The sequence below is a fragment of the Bombus vosnesenskii genome, unplaced genomic scaffold (genome assembly GCF_011952255.1).
Source record: "Bombus vosnesenskii isolate JDL3184/JDL3185 unplaced genomic scaffold, Bvos_JDL3184-5_v1.1 scf7180000016281, whole genome shotgun sequence".
In the NCBI taxonomy this organism is placed as follows: domain Eukaryota; kingdom Metazoa; phylum Arthropoda; class Insecta; order Hymenoptera; family Apidae; genus Bombus; species Bombus vosnesenskii.
The window spans coordinates 1,024,608-1,050,337 of NW_022884350.1; the positions used below are offsets into that span (position 1 = coordinate 1,024,608).

Consider the following 25,730-nt stretch of genomic DNA (forward strand, 5'->3'; position numbering starts at 1 on the left):
TCGAGTCTCCGCCATTTGCGTTCCCACCACTTCGTCGTTCGCTGCCAAATGACAGCTAAGGCGACGCACACTAACGCCGAGAGCATACGTACGTACATACGTCTAGCTGCAAACTGGTCGCGGTTATTTGTGTACGTGTGCCCACTGCAAATGTATGTGGAGCGCGAGTGAATTGAGATATTGGAACAGTCATCGAATCATTTTTAACGCGTGATTCTTCGAAAACTCATCGATAACCGACAGCCCTATTACGTTTCTGCGTTTTTCTTGGTTTCGTAGGCGCACGGTTGTGTACGATGCTTTACAACACGTGTGTGGTATCGACTTACAATGGCTGCGAGAAGTATTTGCACACTATTGGCTCTAGCGTCATATTAATTATTTGACTGCGAGAGATATTAAATTTTATATCATTTAGTAGCCTTCTCACACAACTGCAAAAATTTAATATCGCGGATATCATGACGTAGAATTTGGTAAAAAATGCTTCATTGGAAAATAAATATGTGCCGATACTTTTCGTAGCTGCTGTAAATGGTGGAACATTTTACGGGACGTCCGCTATGATTTATACATATCATCTACGTGAAACTTTATGATATAGACTAGAGAAGGCTAGAAAAAAGCTTTGTTGGTGTTGGTGAAGATCGCTCGTTAACATTCGTAGACAAATGATAATGAAAGCTCTAGACAGTGTTAATGAGCGTAATAATGAGTGTGAATTGTCTTCTACCATTCGATTAATAATAGCGTAGAATGATTATCGAATAATAATCGGTTGAAATTACAGGGGTAAGAGAAAGTAGAAAAGATTGATAAGAATCCAGAAGAAAATATGCGATTGGAATGTAAAAGAATACAAAATTTCTCTGTCCATTATAGCAACAACTACGCTCGCTATGTTTTTTTGCAATAAAACAGCAATTATAAGTCAACTATAAATGATTTATTTCATCGTTTAAGTGGAAATAACAGTAGACAAACTGGATTTAAAAGACAGCTAAGTTTCTTCATTTTTGTATCATAAGACATTACGATACAGAAATAATATGACAATTATTGTGGTTGCCAGCGTATGAAGATGAAGGGAATCCATTTTACTTCTCTTCGAATCCGTATTACAGATTACAAATTTTGTACACTTGCAAAAATACATCGCATTGAGTTTGAAGAAGATAAAATTAGATAATTTCTCCGATAAAAGCAACTGGTTTGTGCTATCGATTCTAAGAACAGCGGATAATTCGTAAAAAAAACGAACTGAATTCTTTAGAATTCTGTATAAGAGTAAGTAGATAGCCGAGTGAACTCACTTACATGCTTCAAAAAAAATGGGAGTAAATGTTTTTTCTATTTTTCTGTATTTTTAGATCTCATCCATTCACTGATATACCAGTTTCGATCGAGTCTGCTTTACGTTTTTTTATTCTATGATAATTGTATCTGTATTTTTATCAGCAATCTTTATTCTTTGACGTAGACTACTGAAATTCAGATTAAACAATGAAGAAAATTAACTCAAATTATTCTAGTCACTTTTAATTTAACAGTACTAGAGTCAAGGATTAGTATAGTACAAATATTTATCATAAAACGTTAGACATTCTATTCGATACTGTATCGTTCGAATAACCATTAATTTTAAGCGTTCTTGAATATTTGTAAACACCATTCTAAATATTCTGAAGCAGTTAAATAATTCTGTAGTGTTATTACATGCGCATCTACCCTGAAAAAATTATATCATAATTTTATACTGTGCGAAAAGATCACATTTTCAACTTCTCTTTCGATAATTTATTTTTTAACAAGCATAATAAATGCAGAAATATTTTCCAACTTAAATGATATTTACCACTTTTTCATTTTTATATTTAAAAGTCAAAGAATTTCTGTTATATCTCTAAGCAATTTGTCTATAAATAAAAATTGTGACTATAAATTATAGTTATAAATTAGTCGGATGATTCCATGCAGAAATTGAGAGATGAACCGTCGTTCCAACAGCAAGTGCATTTAAATACAAAGTAGAAGCAATCATAAAACTTTTGATGATACAATTACTTGGACAAGAAAAACAATATTTTCATCTCATCTTACGTACTAAATAATGGTTGGCTAAATGTTCAAATCATCTTTTTACTTATCCGCAGTAGATATTACACAGCGCACAATAACATGAATCACATTTTATCGAATTTATCATATTATTATTATTCATCTTCATAATGTGCGTAAAAAAAGATAAAGAAACGGAAGCGACTTATTTTTAGGTCACATCTCTATATTTTCTATTTGCCCATGTTAATATCAAATATCTAACTTTATTAAAAATATTTGACAAAATATATTCTAAAATACGTGCAAAATCATACACAGTAAATAACGGCATGTTCAATTAAAAAATTTTCTTTGTAACAAATTAATTAATCTTCCATCGATAATCAAGCAATTTCCATCGATAATATTAAGATAACGTTCAATTAATTTGTACTTTTCAACATTTCCTGTTTTCGTCCGTGTTGCAAATTTCGATACAGTAACGATACAATTTGAAGGGAAAAAAACTAAACTCAAACGTGATATTAAGTATTAATTTCGCGTCAGAGTTTCATAGTTTGGAACAACACAAAAATTGTACAATATTTCAGCGCTGGCGTATAGATTTAATTTTCGTGCTCTGTATTTTAAATAAATGTACAAAGAGCAAAAGTAACGTACTACGTCATGCAAAAGTATCGTTTCTAAATACAAAGGCTATGCTTGTCTTTTATTTATAAACGAAAAAATAGCTAATTTCTGTATCATAGAAATATTCCCACATCTAACTAAAGAAACAATTTTCCAATTTCAGACTCGTGCGTTTCCACAAAATCATAAGGCTCAAAGTATAACGAGATCGAACTGAAGTTCCCTGTCGGATCAGTTGTTAACGCGACAGAATTTGCTAGTCGATATAAATTCTCTTCGACCTGTGTCTATAAATCTTGTAATTAATTTGAAGCTGTCTTAATTCTCGCTTTGCTAGCGCACGTGAAAATCCACCCGCCTAAATACAAAACAATAATACGCATCATGCTCATTTATCCACAACGCATACACACTTGTAACAATTTCGATACATATACGAGTGTAAGTATTCAAATTTTATCATTCAAGCCAACAATCGTTTACAACGTAATTAAACGAATCCACTCGATTCAGCGCACGAATCGTATCGACTCTTTTGGTAATCGATGTTTCAAGACCCATATTAATATTCGTATCCCCTGGGAATCGTATTCCCTGAAATACACTCATTTGTAACGGTGAAATTGAACAACAAATTTTAGTTTGCACTGTATTAATTTCTTTGAGCCTGATGGCTCAGAAATTGGATTTCTTCTTTACGCGATTTACAAATATAGAACAAAACTAAAGACAGAACTAAACTTGTAAGTTTTAGTTAAGTACCCACGTTTGTAACAATCAGAATAACACAATTTGAAAACAAATTTTAGTTCGTATTGTATCAATTGTTTTCACACTGCTGGCCTTATACTTATCTATAATAAGTAATAACTTATTATAAATAATTAGCCATGTTACTGCGCCAGAAAAACTACTGAAAATTCTCAACGCGAGAATCGATTGTAATTTTAATAAATATTAAAAAAAAAACTCTGCTGGCTTAAAGATTGGACTTAGTTTTACATGGTTTATAAACATAAAACAAAACTAGAACCAAGCCTACATATTTTTAGTTTGAAAACTAAAACTAAACTTGTAAGTTTTAGTTAAGTACCCTCGTTTGTAACAATCAAGTTGAATAACAAATTTTAGTTCGTATTGCATTAATTCGTTTCACTCTGCTGGCCTTCTTTTATATGATTTATAAACATAATAAACACAATAAAGATTGGACTTGATTTTGTATGGTTTATAAACATAAAACAAAACTAGAACCAAGCCTACATATTTTTAGTTTGAAAACTAAAACTAAACTTGTAAGTTTTAGTTAAGTACCCTCGTTTGTAACAATCAAGTTGAATAACAAATTTTAGTTCGTATTGCATTAATTCGTTTCACTCTGCTGGCCTTCTTTTATATGATTTATAAACATAATAAACACAATAAAGATTGGACTTGATTTTGTATGGTTTATAAACATAAAACAAAACTAGAACATAAAACAAAACTAGAACCAAGCCTACATATTTTTAGTTTGAAAACTAAAACTAAACTTGTAAGTTTTAGTTAAGTACCCTCGTTTGTAACAATCAAGTTGAATAACAAATTTTAGTTCGTATTGCATTAATTCGTTTCACTCTGCTGGCCTTCTTTTATATGATTTATAAACATAATAAACACAATAAAGATTGGACTTGATTTTGTATGGTTTATAAACATAAAACAAAACTAGAACCAAGCCTACATATTTTTAGTTTGAAAACTAAAACTAAACTTGTAAGTTTTAGTTAAGTACCCTCGTTTGTAACAATCAAGTTGAATAACAAATTTTAGTTCGTATTGCATTAATTCGTTTCACTCTGTTGGCCTAAATATCGGACTTGGTTTTACATAGTTTATAAACATAAAACAAAACTAGAACTAAGCCTACAGATTTTTAGTTTGAAAAATCACTTGCAAATCTCCAACAGTTACCTCCACCAAAGATCCTGCACCACAGTTTACCAATTGCTATTGTAAACAATTTTATAAAAATGTTAATAGATATATAGTACTCGATTCATTCTTCATGCATCTCAATCCCGCGTCATCGTTTCGGTTCGTGAATAACTTGGAAAATAAGTTTCGAACTGTATCTTCATACATGAATCGTTTTCATTTTCGTTTTGACGTCTGTCTCGTCCTACGTCTTTACAAAAGCAAGAAAATATGTACCGAAGAAAGTAGACACGTGCTTTTACATTTATCAATACATATGCATGTATGTTTATTCAGCCTCACTTCCAAGAACACACTTACATTACCTTTAATATTTACATATATACCATTATTTACATACATGCAGATACCTTTATTTACAAAAATGTCTTATTCTCTCTCTCTCTCTCACTCTCTATCTCTCTCTATCTATCTCTATATCTCTTCCGTTCACAATCTGACATACTGTGACTAATAATTGAAGATCCTGGTGCAAAAATAAGGCGAGTCCACCTGTTACAAAAATTGTACTTGTCGAGTTTCATATATTTTTATACATCGTCGATCGATCGGTGCAAAGATCAGACAAGCTCAATGCGTTCATAAGAATTTTTGCACCTATGCATTGTGACCTTTGGGAAGAAGAATCGGCTATGTCTAGGACCCACCTGGGCTTTTGTTCTAAAATATAGCGTCAATGATTGTGTTGATGTAGCGTTGACTCGTCAACCAAAGTGTTTCAAATTCTATTAATCGCGTGTTTTTTTTTTTCTTGCAGATTCGAAATGTGTTCGGACGAACAAGAATCGTATCATTCATGGAGAAGTAAATATGTGCAAACGAGAGTCGGCGGCCGGATGTCAGTGATTTATCTAAGGAACTGTTTGCGGAGCATGGAAGAGAGTTAAGGAAAAATAAAGACGTGAAAGAAGAAAATATTTCATTTTAAATTCCCAGTATTTTCGTGCAAGAGCCAGGCAAATCGAAATATCGAAAAAGATTTCTTAATCGCATTCTTCAAAAATATAAGAGGCATCATTTCTCATATCATTCGTCACACGAATGCCTTTCTAAGTCCAAAATATTAATCGTTTAAACGAGTCATAATTAATTCAGTTTTATTCGATTCCACACAACTTGTAAAATCTGCGTTTGCCCGGTTTTCGTACCAAGGTCTGCAATTATTCCACCGTTTTCACTAAAACTCTCTTTAGCCTGCTTGCACCTTGCCTTCCTCTATTCTTTTCTTTTCTTTTCCAGCTTCTCCACTCATTCCACGATCCTTCTATCCTGTCTTTTACCCACTACGTCTTCCGACCTGACACCTCTTTTGGTTTCCCTATAATTGCCTGTTAAGTGAATTAGATCCTCGAATTTATCTCGCCGCATAGATCACACCTTCCACCACCTCCTCCTCCTCCTCCACTTTCTCCTCCCAGTGCCTATTCCAATTTTCCAACTCTCCACACTATGCTCGTGCTATTATCTTTTGACCTTTTCCTTATTTGCTTAGGTATTCTGGCAGCCCTATTGTTCACACGTATTTGTACCTATCGTTGCACCGCTCTGACATTTATAATACCTGAGTCTCATCGAGTACTCAGACTTTAGTCGCCTTATTACGTATCGCAGAGTTTCCTTGACAATATAGACGCGTAAGGTGCAACTGAAGAAGAAAAGAGGCGCACGAGGCACTTTACCGTGAACACGATACGGGGTGTCTTAAGATAGTTGATATGCTCAGACAAGAAGTTATTTATATACGCACGTATGCTACATAAAAAGAACATTTCTGTCAATTCAGGCCTTTGTATTCCAAGACACCCTATATATAGTGTTCCTATGTTAAAACATTGAAATAAATATGGTCACTTTAAATGCTCCTGCTTCCTTCTTTCTCATTTCGATTATTCATCAATTTATTCGACTTATTTTTGTATATACGTAGAGTGACACCCTGTTTGTATTCCAAGACACCCTATATATAGTGTTCCTATGTTAAAACATTGAAATAAATATGGTCACTTTAAACGCTCCTGCTTCCTTCTTTCTCATTTCGATTATTCATCAATTTATTCGACTTATTTTTGTATACACGTAGAGTGACACTCTGTTTGTATTCCAAGACACCCTATATATAGTGTTCCTATGTTAAAACATTGAAATAAATATGGTCACTTCAACCGCTCCTACTTCCTTCTTTCTCATTTCGATTATTCATCAATTTATTCGACTTATTTTTGTATACACGTAGAGTGACACCCTGTTTGTATTCCAAGACACCCTATATATAGTGTTCCTATGTTAAAACATTGAAATAAATATGGTCACTTTAAATGCTCCTGCTTCCTTCTTTCTCATTTCGATTATTCATCAATTTATTCGACTTATTTTTGTATATACGTAGAGTGACACCCTGTTTGTATTCCAAGACACCCTATATATAGTGTTCCTATGTTAAAACATTGAAATAAATATGGTCACTTTAAACGCTCCTGCTTCCTTCTTTCTCATTTCGATTATTCATCAATTTATTCGACTTATTTTTGTATACACGTAGAGTGACACTCTGTTTGTATTCCAAGACACCCTATATATAGTGTTCCTATGTTAAAACATTGAAATAAATATGGTCACTTCAACCGCTCCTACTTCCTTCTTTCTCATTTCGATTATTCATCAATTTATTCGACTTATTTTTGTATACACGTAGAGTGACACCCTGTTTGTATTCCAAGACACCCTATATATAGTGCTCCTATGTTAAAACATTGAAACCCTGAATACGGTCACTTTAACCGCTCCTTCTTCCTTCTTTCTCATTATTCCACACTGTGGCTCCAAGGAATACTTTATACATATTCTTATTTTCCAAGCGGGTGTTTTCTCTTAATCAGGTTATACATTCCAGTTTCGTAGCATTCAATTTTTCCAGTCATTTACATTTGTCCTTCACTGCCATCACTTCAATGATATTCCTTCCAAGTTCTAAAGTACGAAATAGCTATCTTCGATCATATTCTTGTACAGATTCAGATGCTGAAGATTCCATCGTTTTTTTAATCTTCCTTGTGGGATGAAAAATTATTAATATTAAATGTACGCTAGAAGAAACATCGCGTTAAGCTGAGCCTCTTAAAAATCTACATCTGTTATCTATCTGTTATTTGTTTTGTTTTTCAGACGCTAACTCGTTCAGCTCGTTAGCTCGTTTACGGACACTAACCTGAATTCGAGTTTGTTTAACATTTTTTCCTAGTGTACAGTCATCCACATTTTATTATTTCGAAGGACTCGAGATTATATAGGGTGGGACAGATAAAGCGTCACAAGCAGTTTTCTTAGAAGACGTCGCAGATACTGGAATTTTTCAGTTGTTAAATGGTGCACAGGGGCTGGCATTTTAGACTGCAAGATATTGCGGGGGTGAGTTTCTTAAGGGTAGGAAAGGTGCTTTCAATTTTAAGCTGATATCTGTATGTGGCTATGTACAAAACTCTTTTACGATTCTTCTTTACAAATAGTATTTTATACTAAAAAATATAATAAACAATCGCATATTCTTAATCTATTCTACATCTACAAGCTATTCTTAATCTAAACAAATTTTTAGTTTGATATAGGAGCAACATACTGCATGTAGCCTTTTTGTAGAAATATAATACAAAAGTTTTCTTATGTCTTTAAATTAAGGCATTTTTACGAAAATAATTAATACAAAATATTGTACATTTAACATTGCTATTTTGAAAAATAAATTTTCACTTTTAAGAAACAAATTTGTAATAATAGACTTCAGCTACTTTACAAATTTAAATAGAGAACAGAATTGTTTCTAAGAAAATAATAATATCCATAGTAAACAATAACACAATAGAGATAACACAACTTAATGGACTGTTCTCTCTGCGATAAATGCAAAATGAAAAATTCCTATTGTATGAACTAAGATCTCTGTACAATAAATTGGAAGAAGATAATGCTCTTGGTTTTAATTTCAATCGATAACTTATCATCCAGAGAAATATCATGTGCGGTCATAATCATATAATGATAATTTGTGATTGAAAAGTATTTTTCACTGATAATTAGTGTCAATAAATATCAGCTTTCACTGGCTAGATTGATTTCTTCGTATTTTTTAATAACGCAATAATTGCAATCGATTACTCAGAAGTGCAGTTCTTTGTCTTGATCAACGATAGAAATCTCTAACAAATCACAATTACTGATACCGTTAACTGTTTGACAATGCAGTAACTTTCTATAAATAGTATCATCCATCTTATGCTTTATAAAATAAATGCTTATATAATGTTTATTTATTTAACTTTTTCCAAGCTGTCTGATAAACATTTTTCATATGTACAAATGGCACTGTCAGAGAATCTGATTTACATCTTGAATTACACTTTTACATCCACGTTTTGTCTCATTAATAGCATGTGCTTATTTTATGTGTTTTTAACTATAGAGATCATGATCATCAAATAAACTGACTTCATATTTACAGCTTCTTGAAAACTTAGTCTAAAAAGTTAATTTTTTAATTTATATATAAAGAATGTAAATTTAATTATAAAAAGTATAAGTTAAAAAATTTAAAACACTGTCGGAAAAATTTATGTCATTCTATGTCTATAGAATTATTGTAGATGCTTCTATAACTGAAAAAATACGAGGTTTTAAACATTTAATAAAAAAGAGAAAATAAATACCTATTTAAATAATCGTTGCGTTCTTTAAAATACAGATTTTTATTTTTTTTTTATTTTTATCTTCTATTTATATTTTTTTTTAATTTTTTAACTGTTTAATAGAAAAGAGTAAGAGAATGCCTGTTTAAATTAATTAAATTTTTGTATTCTTCAAATTGGACGTGCTGTTATTTTTATCTGAACATGATCAGGCTCTGATGAACAATTACAAAGTAACTAGCTTTGAAGTACACGTTGGTTTATGCCAACTTCTTCATCGTGCAACATGTAAATAATTGAGGACATTAAAATCCGGTTCATATAACTTCGCTGTAGGAAAAGCAAAAAACCCTTTATTGGAGAACCAAAAAATAAGCTTTTTTACTTGATGAAACATACGATTCAAAGTTAGACTCAATGGGATCTTATAAAGAATGCAGAGCAGAAGCAGACGGATTATATTCATCTTTGGAGAAAGTATTTTTCAAATATAGATTTTTCTTACTTAAAATACTCAAACATTAAAACCACATTATATTATATTTTTTGCAATTTAATTCGTTTTATTTGACAAAAATACAAATAATTTGTATCATTTACTTTATATATTTTTTACCATATATTATTTATTGTATATTTACTATACAGGTTGGTTGGTAACTGGTGGTACAAGCGGAAAAGGGGTGTTTCTACGCGAAAAAAGAAGTCGAAAATATAGAATAAAAATTTTTTTTTTAATTTTTCCATCAAGACAACGATCTACAGTGAGATCCGTTATAACGAGACGCGATAAAGTGCACGCGTACCGAGCGAAAATTCAAAGTCGATTTTCTCAAAAACAAAGCCTCAAACGAAAAATTTTTATTCCACATTTTCGACTTTTTTTTTCGCGTAGAATCGCCCCCTTTCCGCTTGTACCACCAGTTACCAACCACCCTGTATATATTATTTGGTATACTACAATTTCATGTCAATTTTGTAGGTTGCCTATTTCCGTTTAAAGAGGAACCAAAATTTCCAGATGATAATGAAAGAAGATAATATTGAAAATAAATACGTAATTACGTTTTCAAGGAGATCTCTTTCTGTTGCGAACATGCAAAAGGCGGTGAACATTTCCAATTTAATTTCAGCGAATGTTGGCAAGTTTTACACGTGGCAGTGCTTCCGCTAAGTTTCACGCAGCAAATCGTTCACAGAGAAATACAGAATCGTGTGGAACTGGTCATCGAAATTTGCAACATGTTTCCACTTCTCATACGTCGTATTAGGAACGATACTTATGAGATAAGTTCTGCAATATCGTTTGACAGGAAACATCAAATAGTCTTAACTACATTAACAATCGCTCATTATACTTTGCACATGGCTGCTTGTAAAACAAGGAGACCAAACAAATTACGTTGCGTATGCAATATAATTAACTCTGTAAAGAAGCGACTAGGGCCGTAAAAAGCCCTATAGTTATAGTTGCGGCGGATGAAAATAGAGTTGTGCGTTTCGTCCCGGGACTACCGGTGGACTCGTCAGTAAGGCTATGCCCGGTAGTCCTTGCCTTAGACGTAGAGGGAGTCTCGCTAGGTGCGGTATTTGTATCAATCGCTCGTATATTCGACCGCTAGCGAGTTAGACAGTCGTCGTAGCCCTCTAGTGTTGGCGGTTGGTACCAGCGGATCGCCCGGGAGGTGTTGCGCCGCGTTGATGCCTCGACCTGTCTGCGTCCTATTGATACCGATCCGTCACATAGTTTTTGAAACGTATCGATGCTTTTCAATTTAACTTAATTATATTAATAATACGAGAATATTTACTTCTTCGTTATTGATACGACCCAACCTGTAACCTTTTGTTTTTAATGTCACGTAAGCTACGTGGTCGCTAATGAGCCAAGTGGGTTGATGTAATTTAAACAAATAAGTAAAAATAAAATGAGACTATTTATTTTGTTAAAATTCAGCGAATACGTGTGAAAATAAAGAACGCGAAAATACATCTATTCGCTTAAATTCAAATTTAGAAATTAATGAAAATATTATTACTAAAGATGAAGGAATAAATTATGCACATTGTAACAAATTACAAACATGATCAATGTGATTATAAACAGGATCAATATATATTCATACATATCATATTTATCCATATTTGATACTGCATATTAGTGAAACATATTACTAAAAATTTTTTCCACTACCTTCAATCACTATGTTACCTAAAGAACTATACTTTCTCCCTCACACAGACGTGCACGTGTACACATATGCATTTTGTGGCATAACTTCTGTTATTCTTTCATCATCCCAACCACTTTTTCGATACAAATACAAGAAATAACAATATATAATATATAATAATAATAATATGCATACATAAAATAAATAATAGAGAAAAGTGTACAGTTATAGCGTGGTTTTCTCATATAGTTGAGAGTTGTTGAAAATAGAATCTAAGTGAAACAAAGACTCTACAAGATAAACGTTAACAAATATCTTATAACGAGAATTTGATTAACGCATCGTTTATAGCGCATTGTAACACTTATAACGGAAATACAATTTGGAAAAAGACTGTTGGCAGCTACTTTGTATGCTGAGTAGAAGTGCAACGGTATTTCATGCTAAACTGCCTGGCAGTTGCACCATAATACGTTCAATTTCCTTGCCTTTCGTTTTTAAATGTATTCAGTGCTCCTGCTCTTAGCATAAAACGCACGTTTATCGTTCTTAGAGTTCGCAGTTTTAAACGCACTTGAGTAGATTAAAGAGACGCTTGTATTAAAGGATCTACTATTTTTGAATCTGATAGGTTGCTTCTTTTCCACTTATCTTCACAGCTTTACATTTCATAGAATAAATAAATAAATATCACAAATACCACGGTCTATTTATTACTGCGTGTAACTCAAATTCGTGACGAATTGTTATCGGATCCGCTTTTGGTTTCTTAAAGCTAGAATTTCTGGAATGTTACACTATTACATATCTTTTCCTTACATTTCCCATTCTTCGAGAAACACAAAGAACGACAATACCTACGTTAAAATAGCTGCGATTTATCAGTGTCAAAATATGACTTTTCACTGTTATTTTCAAAAACATACCTATTTATATTATAATACGTAGGTAAATCTATTATGTGCAACTAAAAGGATAACACAAATCCTGCTAATTCCTTTTTATTACTTAAGTATACAGGGTGGTTGGTAACTGGTGGTACAAGCGGAAAGGGGGTGATTCTACGCGAAAAAAGAAGTCGAAAATATAGAATAAAAATTTCTCGTTTGAGGCTTTGTTTTCGAGAAAATCGACATTGAATTTTCGCTGGGTACGCGTGCACTTTATCGCGTCTCGTTATAACGGATCTCACTGTAGATCGTTGTCTCGATGGAAAAATTTAAGAAAGAAAAAGAAATTAAAAAAAAATTTTTTATTCTATATTTTCGACTTCACCCCCTTCCCGCTTGTATCGTCAGTTACCAACCACCCTGTATACACGCAGATTCCCATCTCACAGGAAACATCGACGAAGACACACGTCCTGGACTGATATCCAGGAACATAAACACCAGGTGTTCGAGAGAAGCAGGATATTCAGCACACGTTCGCTTACATTTAAATTCTCTTACTTACGTTTGTTTACTTATTTACTTCTTACGTTTCATGCTCTTACGTTTATACTACACACGTGAAATAAACATAGAAATCAGAAGCATAGTAGAAGTCTTTAATCTCCCTCTACCTTGAGCGTTAATTTCGTTCAAGGTTCGCGACCCTAATCGAACAGTTGCAACGAGACTGATGGCCATCTAGTTGAGAAACCGCAACATAGAGCAATAAATGAGAGTATAGAGTGATGAAAGTATATTAGGGCTGAACAACAGATATTAATTATTTTGAGCAGCGAAAATCAGATGATTCGTGTCAGGAATTTTAAATTAGGATACAAGATTATTTTATGTAATAATTACATTATGTATTTCCGTAATTATATTATGTAAATATTATATGTAAATTAAATAGGAAATAAGGATATAATAATAGGAAAAAAGGAAACAATAATAATAAAAAAAAAGGAATTAAAATAAATTAGGATACATAAAGAGATATGTAGATTCTTTTCGAATTTGCATTTTTTTAATAGACACCCATAGAATTTTGTATGTTCTGAGAAAAAAACTTATTTTTAGATAGCTGTTATTATGTTTACGATGTTTCAATCTAAAATCTACAAGTGAAATTAGAAATTATATTGTACCACCTTCTTCATATTTAATTAATCCCTTAGTATCTGATTCATGTGTAATTATTTTTCCTAATATGAACGTCTTACGTAAACAACATTCTGCGTAGGTACAAGGTGACAATACACGTGAACGAATAAAAGTAGCTTTAAATAGAAATTCACTTATTTTCGTACTTATCAATTCTATTCGATTTTTAATTAGTTAATTAAGTTTGGAGAAATAAATATGACACGTTGCTAGAAATGTTTATTTCGTTTCTTTGCAGAAAAAAATTGATTTATATTTTTTATCTGAACTTAATTTCTTCGACGTTCCGAGCATAAAACAAAGGCATTATCTTGCAAAAAGATCATCTTCTGTTATCAAAAGACTTAACACGATATCTTTCTCTGTCGCGTATAATCAACAAATTTGACAATAAGCAATAAATCTTTACAATTCTTTTAATTTAATTATTATTGCCTCGAACAGTCCAGCAGATACGAAGTATAATTGACAAGAAGAAAATAACATCAAGAGCCGTATATAGTATAAAACTGATTACTAAACCTTACAACAATATTTCCACAATTATTACTAATTATTATTATACAAATTACACACTGATAAAGACTTCGCTCTATACTTTATTCCTCGTGGTTAACTTTGGCAGAAAAGTTATCACAGACGTGAGAATATTAAGTAGCTACAGTGGCACGAAATGCGAGATAAAAATCAAAAAGACGAAGAAAAGAAAAGAAAATCAATAGAACTGCAAATAACATAGATGACATTTACTTCTGCGAAAAAGGGAAATAAACATTTTTAGTAACGTGTCATATTTATTTCTTCAAAGTTTAATTAAAAAACCAATAGAATTGATAAGTACGAAAATAAGTGAATTTTCTATTCAAAGCTACTGTATCGTCACCTTGTGCCTATTCTGTCTACGGAAATGCGACAGAAAGTGGAAATCGATAAGGTTCGGTGAAACCGCCATGGAGTATCTGAATCTCCATGCATATACGGGGTGTCCTGATATACCTGACTCTGTCACCTTTAATTACTCTCTTATTTGTGATGATACGAAAAACGCATGACACGCCGATTCATATTCGATTCGTATTCAAACGAAAACACTGAAATACAAAGACACAGACACGTTTGCGTTTTATTGGCGATTCCTAATGTATCGAAATTTCGTGAGTTTACGCATTTCGTTGAAAGATGCGCGTAATAAACTAAGCATGCAGTTCCCAAATGCACGTAATAAACTTTGTATTATGTAAATTCTATTTTCAAGACTCTTGTACGCTGTATGTGTACATACTGTGGGTGAGCAAAGTATTCGTACGCTTTTTAAAACAGAATAAATGTTCAAACGGCTTGGTTTTTTTGATGAGTTAGAAGAATTAATTTACTATGATGTTGTGTAAGGAAATTGTTGAAAATGTTGCAGTTGAAATTGCGAAGAAGAAAGTAAACGTCGCCTTTTACAACTTTCTCATCTGAAATGAAAATTTAATCAACGCATTTTGAAGATTTATGCCAGTCATACAGGGTGGTTGGCAACTGATGGTACAAGCGGAAAGGGGGTGATTCTACGCGAAAAAAGAAGTCGAAAATATAGAATGAAAATTTTTCGTTTGAGGCTCTGTTTTCGAGAAAATCGACTTTGAATTTTCGCTCGGTACGCGTGCACTTTATCGCGTCTCGTTATAACGGATCTCACTGTAGATGTCTCGATGGAAGAATTTAAAAAAAATTTTATTCTATATTTTCGACTTCATTTTTCGCGTAGAATCACCCCCTTTCCGCTTGTACCACCAGTTACCAACCACCCTGTATAGTAAATATATAGCAAATAATATATGGTAAAAAATATATAAAGTAAATGATACAAATGATTTGTATTTTTGTCAGATAAAACGAATTAAATTGCAAAAAATATAATATAATGTGGTTTTAATGTTTGAGTATTTTAAGTAAGAAAAATCTATATTTGAAAAATACTTTCTCCAAAGATGAATATAATCCGACTGCTTCTGCTCTGCATTCTTTATAAGATCCCATTGAGTCAAACTCTGAATCCTTTCCGCTTGTACCACCAGTTACCAACCACCCTGTATACGGGGTGTCTTGAAAATCATGGTACAAGCGGTCGGATGATGATTGTACATTCAAAATTGAGTCGAAAAAGAAGAGTAACATTCTTTCGTTCGAGATTTCGTTTTCGAGAAAAACGAATTCGAAGATCCGTCAAGTGGCCGTATGCTGATTGTAAGTTTCCAGGTATCCGGCTATGCTCGCTGTACGTATTATACGAAATTGAAACATATCAGATGTCATCAAATTTCTAAGAAAGATGAATCACAATAAGACCCGAAAAAAATATTTCTCAATTTCGTTTTCTCATATTGGTTTGTATTTAAGTCGTTATCTACCTAAGTTCTGTTATGCGCGCATTTTTTTTTTTATCGAAACACGTTTGCTCTGCTCGTATTGTTATCGCTAGTAACCAAATACGCGCATTTGACGCGGCGTTAAAACCTATACGAAAGAGGAAAAAGCAAAAAAGACATTCAGCGTGTCAATTCTGTCGATACTTCATAATCGATGAAATTTCAAACTCCCTGGAAACTCTTACATTTTGAATTTCGTTAATGCTAAACTCATCTTCCGTTACATCGGTTCGACTTGTTTTGCGACAACAAATGCCCGATGCGTCGGAAATTGGCGAACATTTTTCCGCGAATTCTCGTTGATCGCGCAAATGCCCAGCTTTTTCATTCGGCTGCATTCAGAAGCATTACAGCTCCATATAAAACGACATTTTACAAATCGGATCGCTTCTCACCCTCTTGAAACACAACAGATGATCCCGACGTTCGACCCTCGTTGTCATAGAGACCGAAGAATCAGATACACGAGAGGGTGCGGCGACTATGCTATACATTCGTGGTAAACAGTGCGAAACAAAATTTTGAATAGAACCGGTGGCTTTCGAGGTTGCTGGGGAAACATCGAAGTTATCGTCCATTGCAATTATTATCTGTCCAAAGAGAGGATATGCTGTCAAATAGCATGTATACACAAATAATGTATCTAGCGCGATGATAATACGTGGATTATTTTAGCAGAAAATACACGTATGTATTTTGCAACGCGACAGGTTAATTAATTACTTATTTACGTAACTGAACACGTTTTGTTGAACGTTTCGAATATCAGCAACATGATGAGAGAAATATTTCATTGGAAATGCAAGAAATAATCTTCCGTGTGTTTTTTAATGTGTTGTCTCGGCAAATGGATTTTTTGGGAAATTTGTTTGTACCGTCGTATTACTCGTTAGAAAACAAGAAAATCCATTACACCATTGCTCTGATAGTTTGCCAGATATTTCAGAAAATACGTTGTCAACGCGAAATTTACAGAAAGAAAGTAGTGGAATATTTTCGTTTATATTATACAGGGTGGTTGGTAACTGGTGGTGCAAGCGGAAAGGGGATGATTCTACGCTAAAAAAGAAGTCGAAAATATAGAATAAAAAAATTTTTTTTTTAATTTTTCCATCGAGACAACGATCTACAGTGAGATCCGTTATAACGAGACGTGATAAAGTGCGCGCGTACCGAGCGAAAATTCAAAGTCGATTTTCTCGAAAAGAGAGCCTCAAACGAAAAATTGTTATTCTATATTTTCGACTTCTTTTTTCGCGTAGAATCAACCCCTTTCCGTTTGTACCACCAGTTACCAACCAGCCTGTATATCTGTATAATATCGTAAATATCAGTACGTCATTTGAGTGACGTTCCTCTTAAATGGCACAAAAGTAGTAAAAACATTTTTTAAGATCACAAGAATATGATATTCTTTTATTCGTTAAAATATTTACTCTACCTTATTTTGAATTATCTCAAAATTGTATAATACTAAATTACTAAATACATTAAAAGTTACATGTAAATACTACATATACGCAATTATAAAATAGAATATATAGTTATTTTCTAAATAAATTGTATATATATTTTATTCTATAATTATATATATATGTAGTACTTTCCATATATATATAGCTTTTAATATATTTAATAATTTAATGTATTTGCATGTAAATATTTTATGTAAATATTCTAAATGCATTATGTGCGTGTATATATATTCTATTTTATATTACATATATATATATATATGTCGGGTTAACATTAGAATTTAAGACGCGTAACGATTCTTCGTTTGAGTTAGCCATCGTTTTACGAAACAGAGATTATATTTACGCGAATATACAAGATTTTACAAAATGTTATGAATAATGAGTTTAATGTATGATAAGATTAACGAACGATAAGTTTAACTAATGATTAGATTAAAGAGTAATAAGTTTAACGAATAATAAGAGTAACGAATAATAATATGTCTTACGAATAATAAATTTAACGAATAATGAGATCAACGATTAATAGGTTTTACGAATAATGAATTTAATTATCGCTATTAACAATGTTCCTGGATTCAAACGAATCCACGGTCAACGGGATAACTCTTTACTATGCGTAGAATAATTTTAAACACAAAAAAATACGATTGCTGAGACACTCGGTAAATTGCTCGATGTATCACTTTCCAAGGCGATCACACGAATGAATAACTGATGAAAATCTTTTTCGCTGTACGACTGCATTTGTTTGTTATATGCTCGCTGGAGGCATCGAGAAGGTTCCAATCGCCGTTGCTAGGCAGTTTCTGCCAAGAGTTTGTTGTATACTCTTTGGAAGCATCGAGAAAGATCCAAACGCCGTTGCTAGGCAGTTTCTGTCTGGAGTTTGATTCCTAATACAACGTGTGTCCCATTATATCGACATTTCCAAAGTACAATTCTATGTGATTTCTAGGGAGAACAATACAACCGATCCACACCTTCGTCAGGCAAAACGTTTATCCCGTGACCGTGGCTACGTTCGGCGACCAGTTGTCACTTCGAACACACTTTCGCTATCACAAATATCGAACAATTACAAATGACAACAATTGCTTAATTACAGCTATGATAAAATCTAGGCTAAAGCATTAGAAGACTTTCCCAAAATTGTAAAGGGAAGGCTCCGGTTTTCCTTTCATCTCCGACATATATATATATGTCGAGGAAGGAAAGACAGCGGGATCTCCCGTCCGGAATGTTGGGACAAACCCCAATACACTAGTCCAAACTTTCACTATAGCCGCCCTTAAATAATAAAAATAAGAAATAGTCTTAATGTTCCAATCTGACTTTATGACGATGGGTCTGGGCTCGAAGTGACATGGCAGGTCACCGGACGTAGCCACGGTCCTGACAGAGGTATGAAATGATTATATGGCTCTCCTTGAAACAAAGATTAACCCGAGAAGCGGGAACAGGAGTATAGAAGGGCAGCCTCTTTTGGATTGACGGAGTTAGTTAGTGAGTCCTTGGACGATTGAGGTATCGAGAAGTTACCCGAATCGAGTAGCACGTTGATACGAGTCCTCCCGTGGACCGTGGATTCGTTGTCGAACCTGAATTCGCTGTCACCATCGTCTCGACCATCCTATTGCCATTACTCGTAGCCTCTGGTAGTGTCCACATTCGTATTGATAGAGATTGGCTACATTCGCGACGGTAAAGTAAGTGAAGGTTCATCGAACGCCCAAGTGCCAACCTGACTCCGACATATATGTAGTATATATGTACCATACATATTGTCTTTTTAACATATTTAGTAATTTAGTGTGTTCAGTAATTTCATGTTGCCCTTAATGTAATTACATGTTAATAAATAAAGAATTGTGTATATTTATTGATTTTGCCTGCGCACTGTAGCAGATTCTTGCCGGTTAAAAATACCCCTGTTGTGTCAAACGTCTGTCAAAATTAATTTCATAGAAAACATCGGCAAAGATATAGCATTATTTTATTACTTAAAATCTGCCTTATTTAGTTCTCTTCGATATTTTATCCATACTCATACGTTATACTACCTGCAAATCTTTTAACGAATAGGCTAAGAAATCCTTCTACAATGCAAAACAACGTTCGAAATAAGAGATACATTTTTAAGGATAAAAAGACTTGTGCTACCTCTTCCTAATCTAATTCCTATCCAGTGAGAATATAAATGAAGAACATAGCGAATAGCGCAGGAATTCTCGCAATTAGCTGATAATTTATTCGGCAAACCTAGCAATAAATTCATCTGCTAAAAATTATTCTTAGCTTTTACAAATTAGAAAGCGAAAAACATCGCTGAATTCTCTGCGTGCGTATAAATTCAACGCGCTGGAAACATTTAGAGATTGCCACGCAATTGCATACGCCTTACATAAACAGCGGCAATTTTTAATGGTCTTATTTCTCTCCTCTCCTTTCGTTAAAACTTCACCGACCGCTGGCGATTCAACAGCATACGCACGTCCGACCGGCAGCTCAGGCGCAGATTCTCCCTGGCGCCGGCTCTATTTCGGTTTAGACTCTCCAATTCCATTCTTTTCGCTCATCTCGAACGCTACGTTTTTCAAATTGGTATAAAACTGTGGAAGCTTACAAAGCAACGCAACTGACGCGACTGAGCAAGGTACCTTAGTACTAAATAACAAATTACTGTTCGATTAATGAGAAAGATCGTCGGCGATAAAAAGCCGATTAATAGGCTATCGGTCGGTAAGCGTTGGCGACAAAAAGCCGATTAATAGGTTACTGGTCGGTAAGCGTTGGCGACAAAAAACCGATTAATCGGCTACTGGTCGGTAAGCGTTGGCGACAAAAAGCCGATTAATCGGCTACTGGTCGGTAAGCGTTGGCGACAAAAAGCCGATTAATAGGCTACCGGTCCGTAAGCGTTGGCGACAAAAAACCGATTAATCGGCTACTGGTCGGTAAGCGTTGGCGACAAAAAGCCGATTAATCGGCTACTGGTCGGTAAGCGTTGGCGACAAAAAGCCGATTAATCGGCTACTGGTCGGTAAACGTTGGCGACAAAAAACCGATTAATCGGCTACTGGTCGATAAATGTTGGCGACAAAAAGCCGATTAATAGGCTATCGGTCCGTAAGCGTTGGCGACAAAAAACCGATTAATCGGCTCCTGGTCGGTAAACGTTGGCGACAAAAAACCGATTAATCGGCTATCGGTCGGTAAGGTGTTAATATTCAGAGATTTGAAAAAAAGGAACAATTCAACTGTCCCCTAAGAACGCTACAGAACCAACAAAGGTAAAGGACAATCCGTATTCGAATAACTTTCTATGGGTACAACGATAAGGTCGCTTTACGTAACTTGGATTTCCAAATAAAGCGGTGTCACATTGCACTGATACGAACTTGATACACGCGTTAGCTATATCGCTGCCGTAACGTATTAAAACAGGTAACCTTCTTTTATTTTTAGCGCACGTTTTATGCACTCGGAGTATCTCGCAAAAAAAAAATGAAAATTCAGTTCTTGCTTACATGGAAGCGTTGATGCTCTTAGCCAAGAGGTGCATTTAAAAAAATGTCCTTTCTAATCCCAATTTAAATGGGAAATTTTCAACCAGTCGATGAATTACGTTTGTAATTTTTGACTAGTCAATGAATTATATATACATAGGAAGAAAATATTTCCACAACGAATCTAGCTTTCTAGTTATGAAATTCTGCAATATTTTCGCGGCATCGAGTCCAGCAAAATTGCAATTCCGAAAGTTATAATTTCACATATCGATGCAATTTATCACTTTGCGAAAAGGATGCTTTGCTCGTGTCGCATAAGAAAATTTGTACATTTACTGTATGAGAGATACGAGAGACGAATATTCGAGAAAACTTGTCCCGACATCTGCGAGACATTTAACAATCAAAGTTAAAACTTAAGACTTTTAGAAGACTTCCGAGTATTGCGTCTCGGCTCGTCAATTTCCTTATTCGTCCATACAAAAATCAAAAGCGAAGAACAGAATAACAAACTGGAAAATTATCCAAGTTAGGAGAGGTCAGGAAAAATCTACGGAAGTTACGTAGATGATGTTTATGAACGGTGAAACGTTATTGTTAAGATTAAATATCGCGCAAGTATCACGGATATTGCATGCGAAAAATGTTCCGTGAATATTTCAAGAAACAAAAGAAAACGCATATTATATAGAAGAGTAAAAAAAGAGATACAAAAGCACGATAAATTTACGGAAGAATAAAAACACGAAAAAGAAGTAATTTTCTTAAGAGTGTCAACATTTAATCCTCGTACATAGTTTAAATAATTTCAATAATTTAATTACCTTGTAATTTAAATAATTAATATTTAATTTAAATAATATTAAAAAATAAAATAATTATAGTTTATATAATTTAATTACGTAGATATTTTAAGGAACCTTAAGCATAGAAAATTCTAATTTCCGCCAAAATTTAATCAACTGAACGTAATCGAAACTTTCTGCCAGTTCGCCAATATGAACGAAATAATGCTACAACGAGTCGGTATATTAAAGGATGGTTTATTGTTCTATCGTGAAATAAATCTCACGGAGTTGATTAGCAAAGCAATATCGTCGAACCTTTTCGTGTTAGAATTAAGAAATACAACGACGTATATCTTAAATAATCTTCACGTTAATTTCACGTTAATATCGGATTTCATTTTAATCGTACACGTGGATCGAGGATGCGATAAGTTAGTCAAAGTGCAAAAAGATCGAACATAGATGGGACAAAGATTATAATCTATTAAACTGTCACAATGTAAATGTTAATTTCGAGATAAAAGGCAATCAGTAAGCACGAATTGTTTTACAATGAGAATTCTTGCAATGAAAATCGGACTAACGTCCACTGGAATTGTTACGTTTTTTGCTGTCGTACGAGTTAGTTAATTTCAGTTTCACGAAAATCTAACGTTTCCAGTATTCCAAAGTTGCTGTGTGCAAGTGTATAGATCTATTTTTTGCATATTAATAGATAAAAATGGTTCGAAAGTCACGTTTCCATACCTTGGACTTAAAAAAGAAAAATAAAACACAAATAACGTTAAAATGATTGTGAAATCAATAAACAGAAGAAGTATAGACTACAGCTATCGAAATAGAATGATATACAGGGTGGTTGTAACTGGTGGTACAAGCGGAAAGGGGGTGATTCTACGCGAAAAAAGAAGTCGAAGATATAGAATAACAATTTTTCGTTTGAGGCTTTGTTTTCGAGAAAATCGACTTTGAATCTTCGCTCGGTACGCGTGCACTTCACGTCTCGTTATAACGCATCTCACTGTAGATCGTTGTCTCTATGGAAAAATTAAAAAAAAAAAATTTGTATTCTATATTTTCGACTTCTTTTTTCGCGTAGAATCACCCCCTTTCCGCTTGTACCACCAGTTACCAACCACCCTGTATAAGTAGAAAAAAGTGTCAGATATTTTATAATTGAAAAATGACTGGAACAAGAGCCTCGTCGAAAAGAGACATTTATTACGCAATGATCTAATATTAGAATAATTGGTCGTATTCGGGCGTCGATACCGTGCGATTCTAATTTGATAAAAGGTACGCTAAAAACGAATTAACTTTAAAATTATCAGATAACTTTTGAACGTATCATGCAGAAACTCTGGAAGTAAATAGTGCGCTGTTGTTAGTACCACTAACTTAGTAGTCTCGTGTTACCATGCATACATAACTGATATTAATTAAAAGTTTCGAGAAGTTCCTGTTTACAAAATTTTTCAAACTCTTCTCTATGTGAACTAAAACCCGCAGGTTAAATGATTTATTTATAATAACGTAGTAAATAAAGGTAGTTTTATTTACAAATTAATTTTTCTGCTAATTTACCTGTAATAGAAGAATATGTTTAAAAATTCTCTCTGTTCTGATAATGTTAGGTAATCGTCTACGCTTAAGATTTTGTTTAAGATTTTTAAAGAAGAAAGTGAGAGTCGACGTCCTTGTTCGTATTTATATTATCAATGGACAGATATAAATAACGTTATCTAAGAAATAACAACAGAATTTAACAAAATAACGTGTTAGAGATAAAAGAGTCGATTTCCTACAACCTTTTATAGAGTACATATTCCTAAAATGTAGTTGTGAATAATTTTAAAATATTTGTAAGGTATGTATCTTACAGCTGTAATGCGAGAAATCAAAAATAAAATTCAACAGTTAAAGGGAGAGCAAGAAGAAGAAAGAAATGTAAAAATTTCTATTTTAATAAACTTATTTTGCATTTAGAATTAAACCACGTTTAAAGATTTAATTTGTTCTATCGAGAACATTACGCGTTTTAATAATACGTGACTACCGTGCCATAAGTTATTTAATTAAACTTCTCTGTAATTTAGCAAAACGCAGCAGAAAAAGAAAGAACAATTTTAATTAGAATTTACCATACTCATAGTTGACGATATAATGCAAAACATTTATACAATCTACAATACACAATTAAGGCGATATACACTTTTATCGATTAAAATATAATTATTTTTTAATTAAAATCCTGTCTTCTTATCAATGATAAGCGACACGCAGAACCTATCCGATAAATGCCAAAATTTACACCTACATAAAGATTACATATATTCTACTAAAAAGCACCAATGGAAAAAGTTACGCTTATCGTTAAAAGTATTAAAGCATTCGTGTTCAACCTAATCAGGGTTATGCACCAAATGCTCTCATTTGGTACTCCAATAATGGAAAGTATATGCCATGAAATTCAAGGTGAATCGATCGAGGCCTTAATACGTCCGAATTATTTAATCACATTAATTTTAATCAAATTAATTAATTAGGGTGTCCTAAATAACTTTGACGTTCCCATTTGAACGAGCACACGGCTGATTAGTTTGAGGACAAAAAAGAAATGATATACGCATGACACACAATACATGGTTAAGCCTATCACATCGATCGTCCACTTCGTTGCTGACCAGTGATAGCTAAAGTAAATGTCAAATCCAATTTACATCTTTCGATTATTTCCATCTTAATTCGTTTTCGGGAATAATTAAATATATACAACTAATAACCAATATATATTTCGTTTTCTATGTGCTTTAATTTTCGTATTTAAATTAAGTTGTTTATTAATGCGTTAGCTCTACGGAGCAATATTTCTTCTAAAACCGTATTTATTTTATGTATCGAATTATTTCACATGACCTTTATCTATGTTATATATGTTTAATATCTTCGAATTTGAATTTAATTCAATAATACTTCTCCAAGAAACTAACCTTTCTAATATTTTTTAATATTACGAATTCATTCTTATTTCCTAATAAATATTAAGTCTATTATAAATATCATAAATGTGAGCAGGCTATTTGTGAAATCAAGAAAAATGATAAAAACGTAATATTTCTATGCAAAAAAGAACCCCAAAAAATTTAACAAGTATCAGAATCTCATTACTCCCATAATTCCATGTAATCAACTAACGGTTTTAAATTTGCCCTCCCTTTTATTCATTTTTATTATTGGGATAATATATTTTATATTTCAAACGTTAATGAAATGCAGACATCACGAGTAGAGACACGATTAATTGTTAAGTAGGTTACATGTGATATGCATGTTCATAAATTAATGTACAAAGAAAAATTGGATTTCTAAAATCACATGGACCCTCGTACACTTGTAGCTCATACAACGATCTCGTAAAGTTTCGAAAGAAATGTAATGAGTACACAATCGCGCAAACTACTTAACTTTGGACAACCTGTCCTTAACAACTGTCGAGATATAAACATTTACGCGAGAAAAGCTTCTTATTTCATAAAATGAGTTACAGACGCTGCCAAGCCCCTTATTACAAGCTTAACCAAAAGGGAGGTAACTCTCGTCTCATAAGAGTCGAAACTTAAACGTAGAAAATATAATTGCAAGCCACAGAAACACTCACTCGTCAATTTCCTCCTCTTCTAGTAGAAGACTCATCTTTTCACTTGCGTGACTTTATTCACTGTAGGTGTCGACTCGAAGAACAAAGTTCAACTCAATTTACTGTAGGGGTGTAGTCCTTTCGATGATCCTCCGCAGGACTATACTTGCAGAGATGATAACGCTGTCGTACACGTTGCGCGCGCGCTCTTTCTCCTCACCGCATCAACATCCTTTTCACAGTGTGACATTTTCGCCTTAAGAGAATGACGTGATGTTTGAAAATGC

At 33.4% G+C, this 25,730-nt stretch overlaps 1 protein-coding gene and 1 long non-coding RNA gene across 2 annotated transcripts in view; one reads left to right on the top strand and one right to left on the bottom strand.

Annotated features, from left to right (window-relative positions):
• Positions 1-25,691, bottom strand: part of LOC117242947 (uridine phosphorylase 1) — a 46,049-nt gene extending 20,358 nt beyond the window's left edge. The window contains exon 1 of the mRNA XM_033510018.1: positions 25,465-25,691. Coding sequence (XP_033365909.1) covers positions 25,465-25,499 — 35 coding nt within the window. The 5' untranslated portion in view covers positions 25,500-25,691. The remainder of the gene's footprint in view (positions 1-25,464) is intronic.
• LOC117242956 lies at positions 13-5,593 on the top strand. Its single transcript, XR_004495366.1, has 2 exons — positions 13-88; positions 5,426-5,593. It is a non-coding gene; the product is annotated as an uncharacterized LOC117242956 (long non-coding RNA).
• Positions 25,692-25,730: the final 39 nt, after the last annotated feature.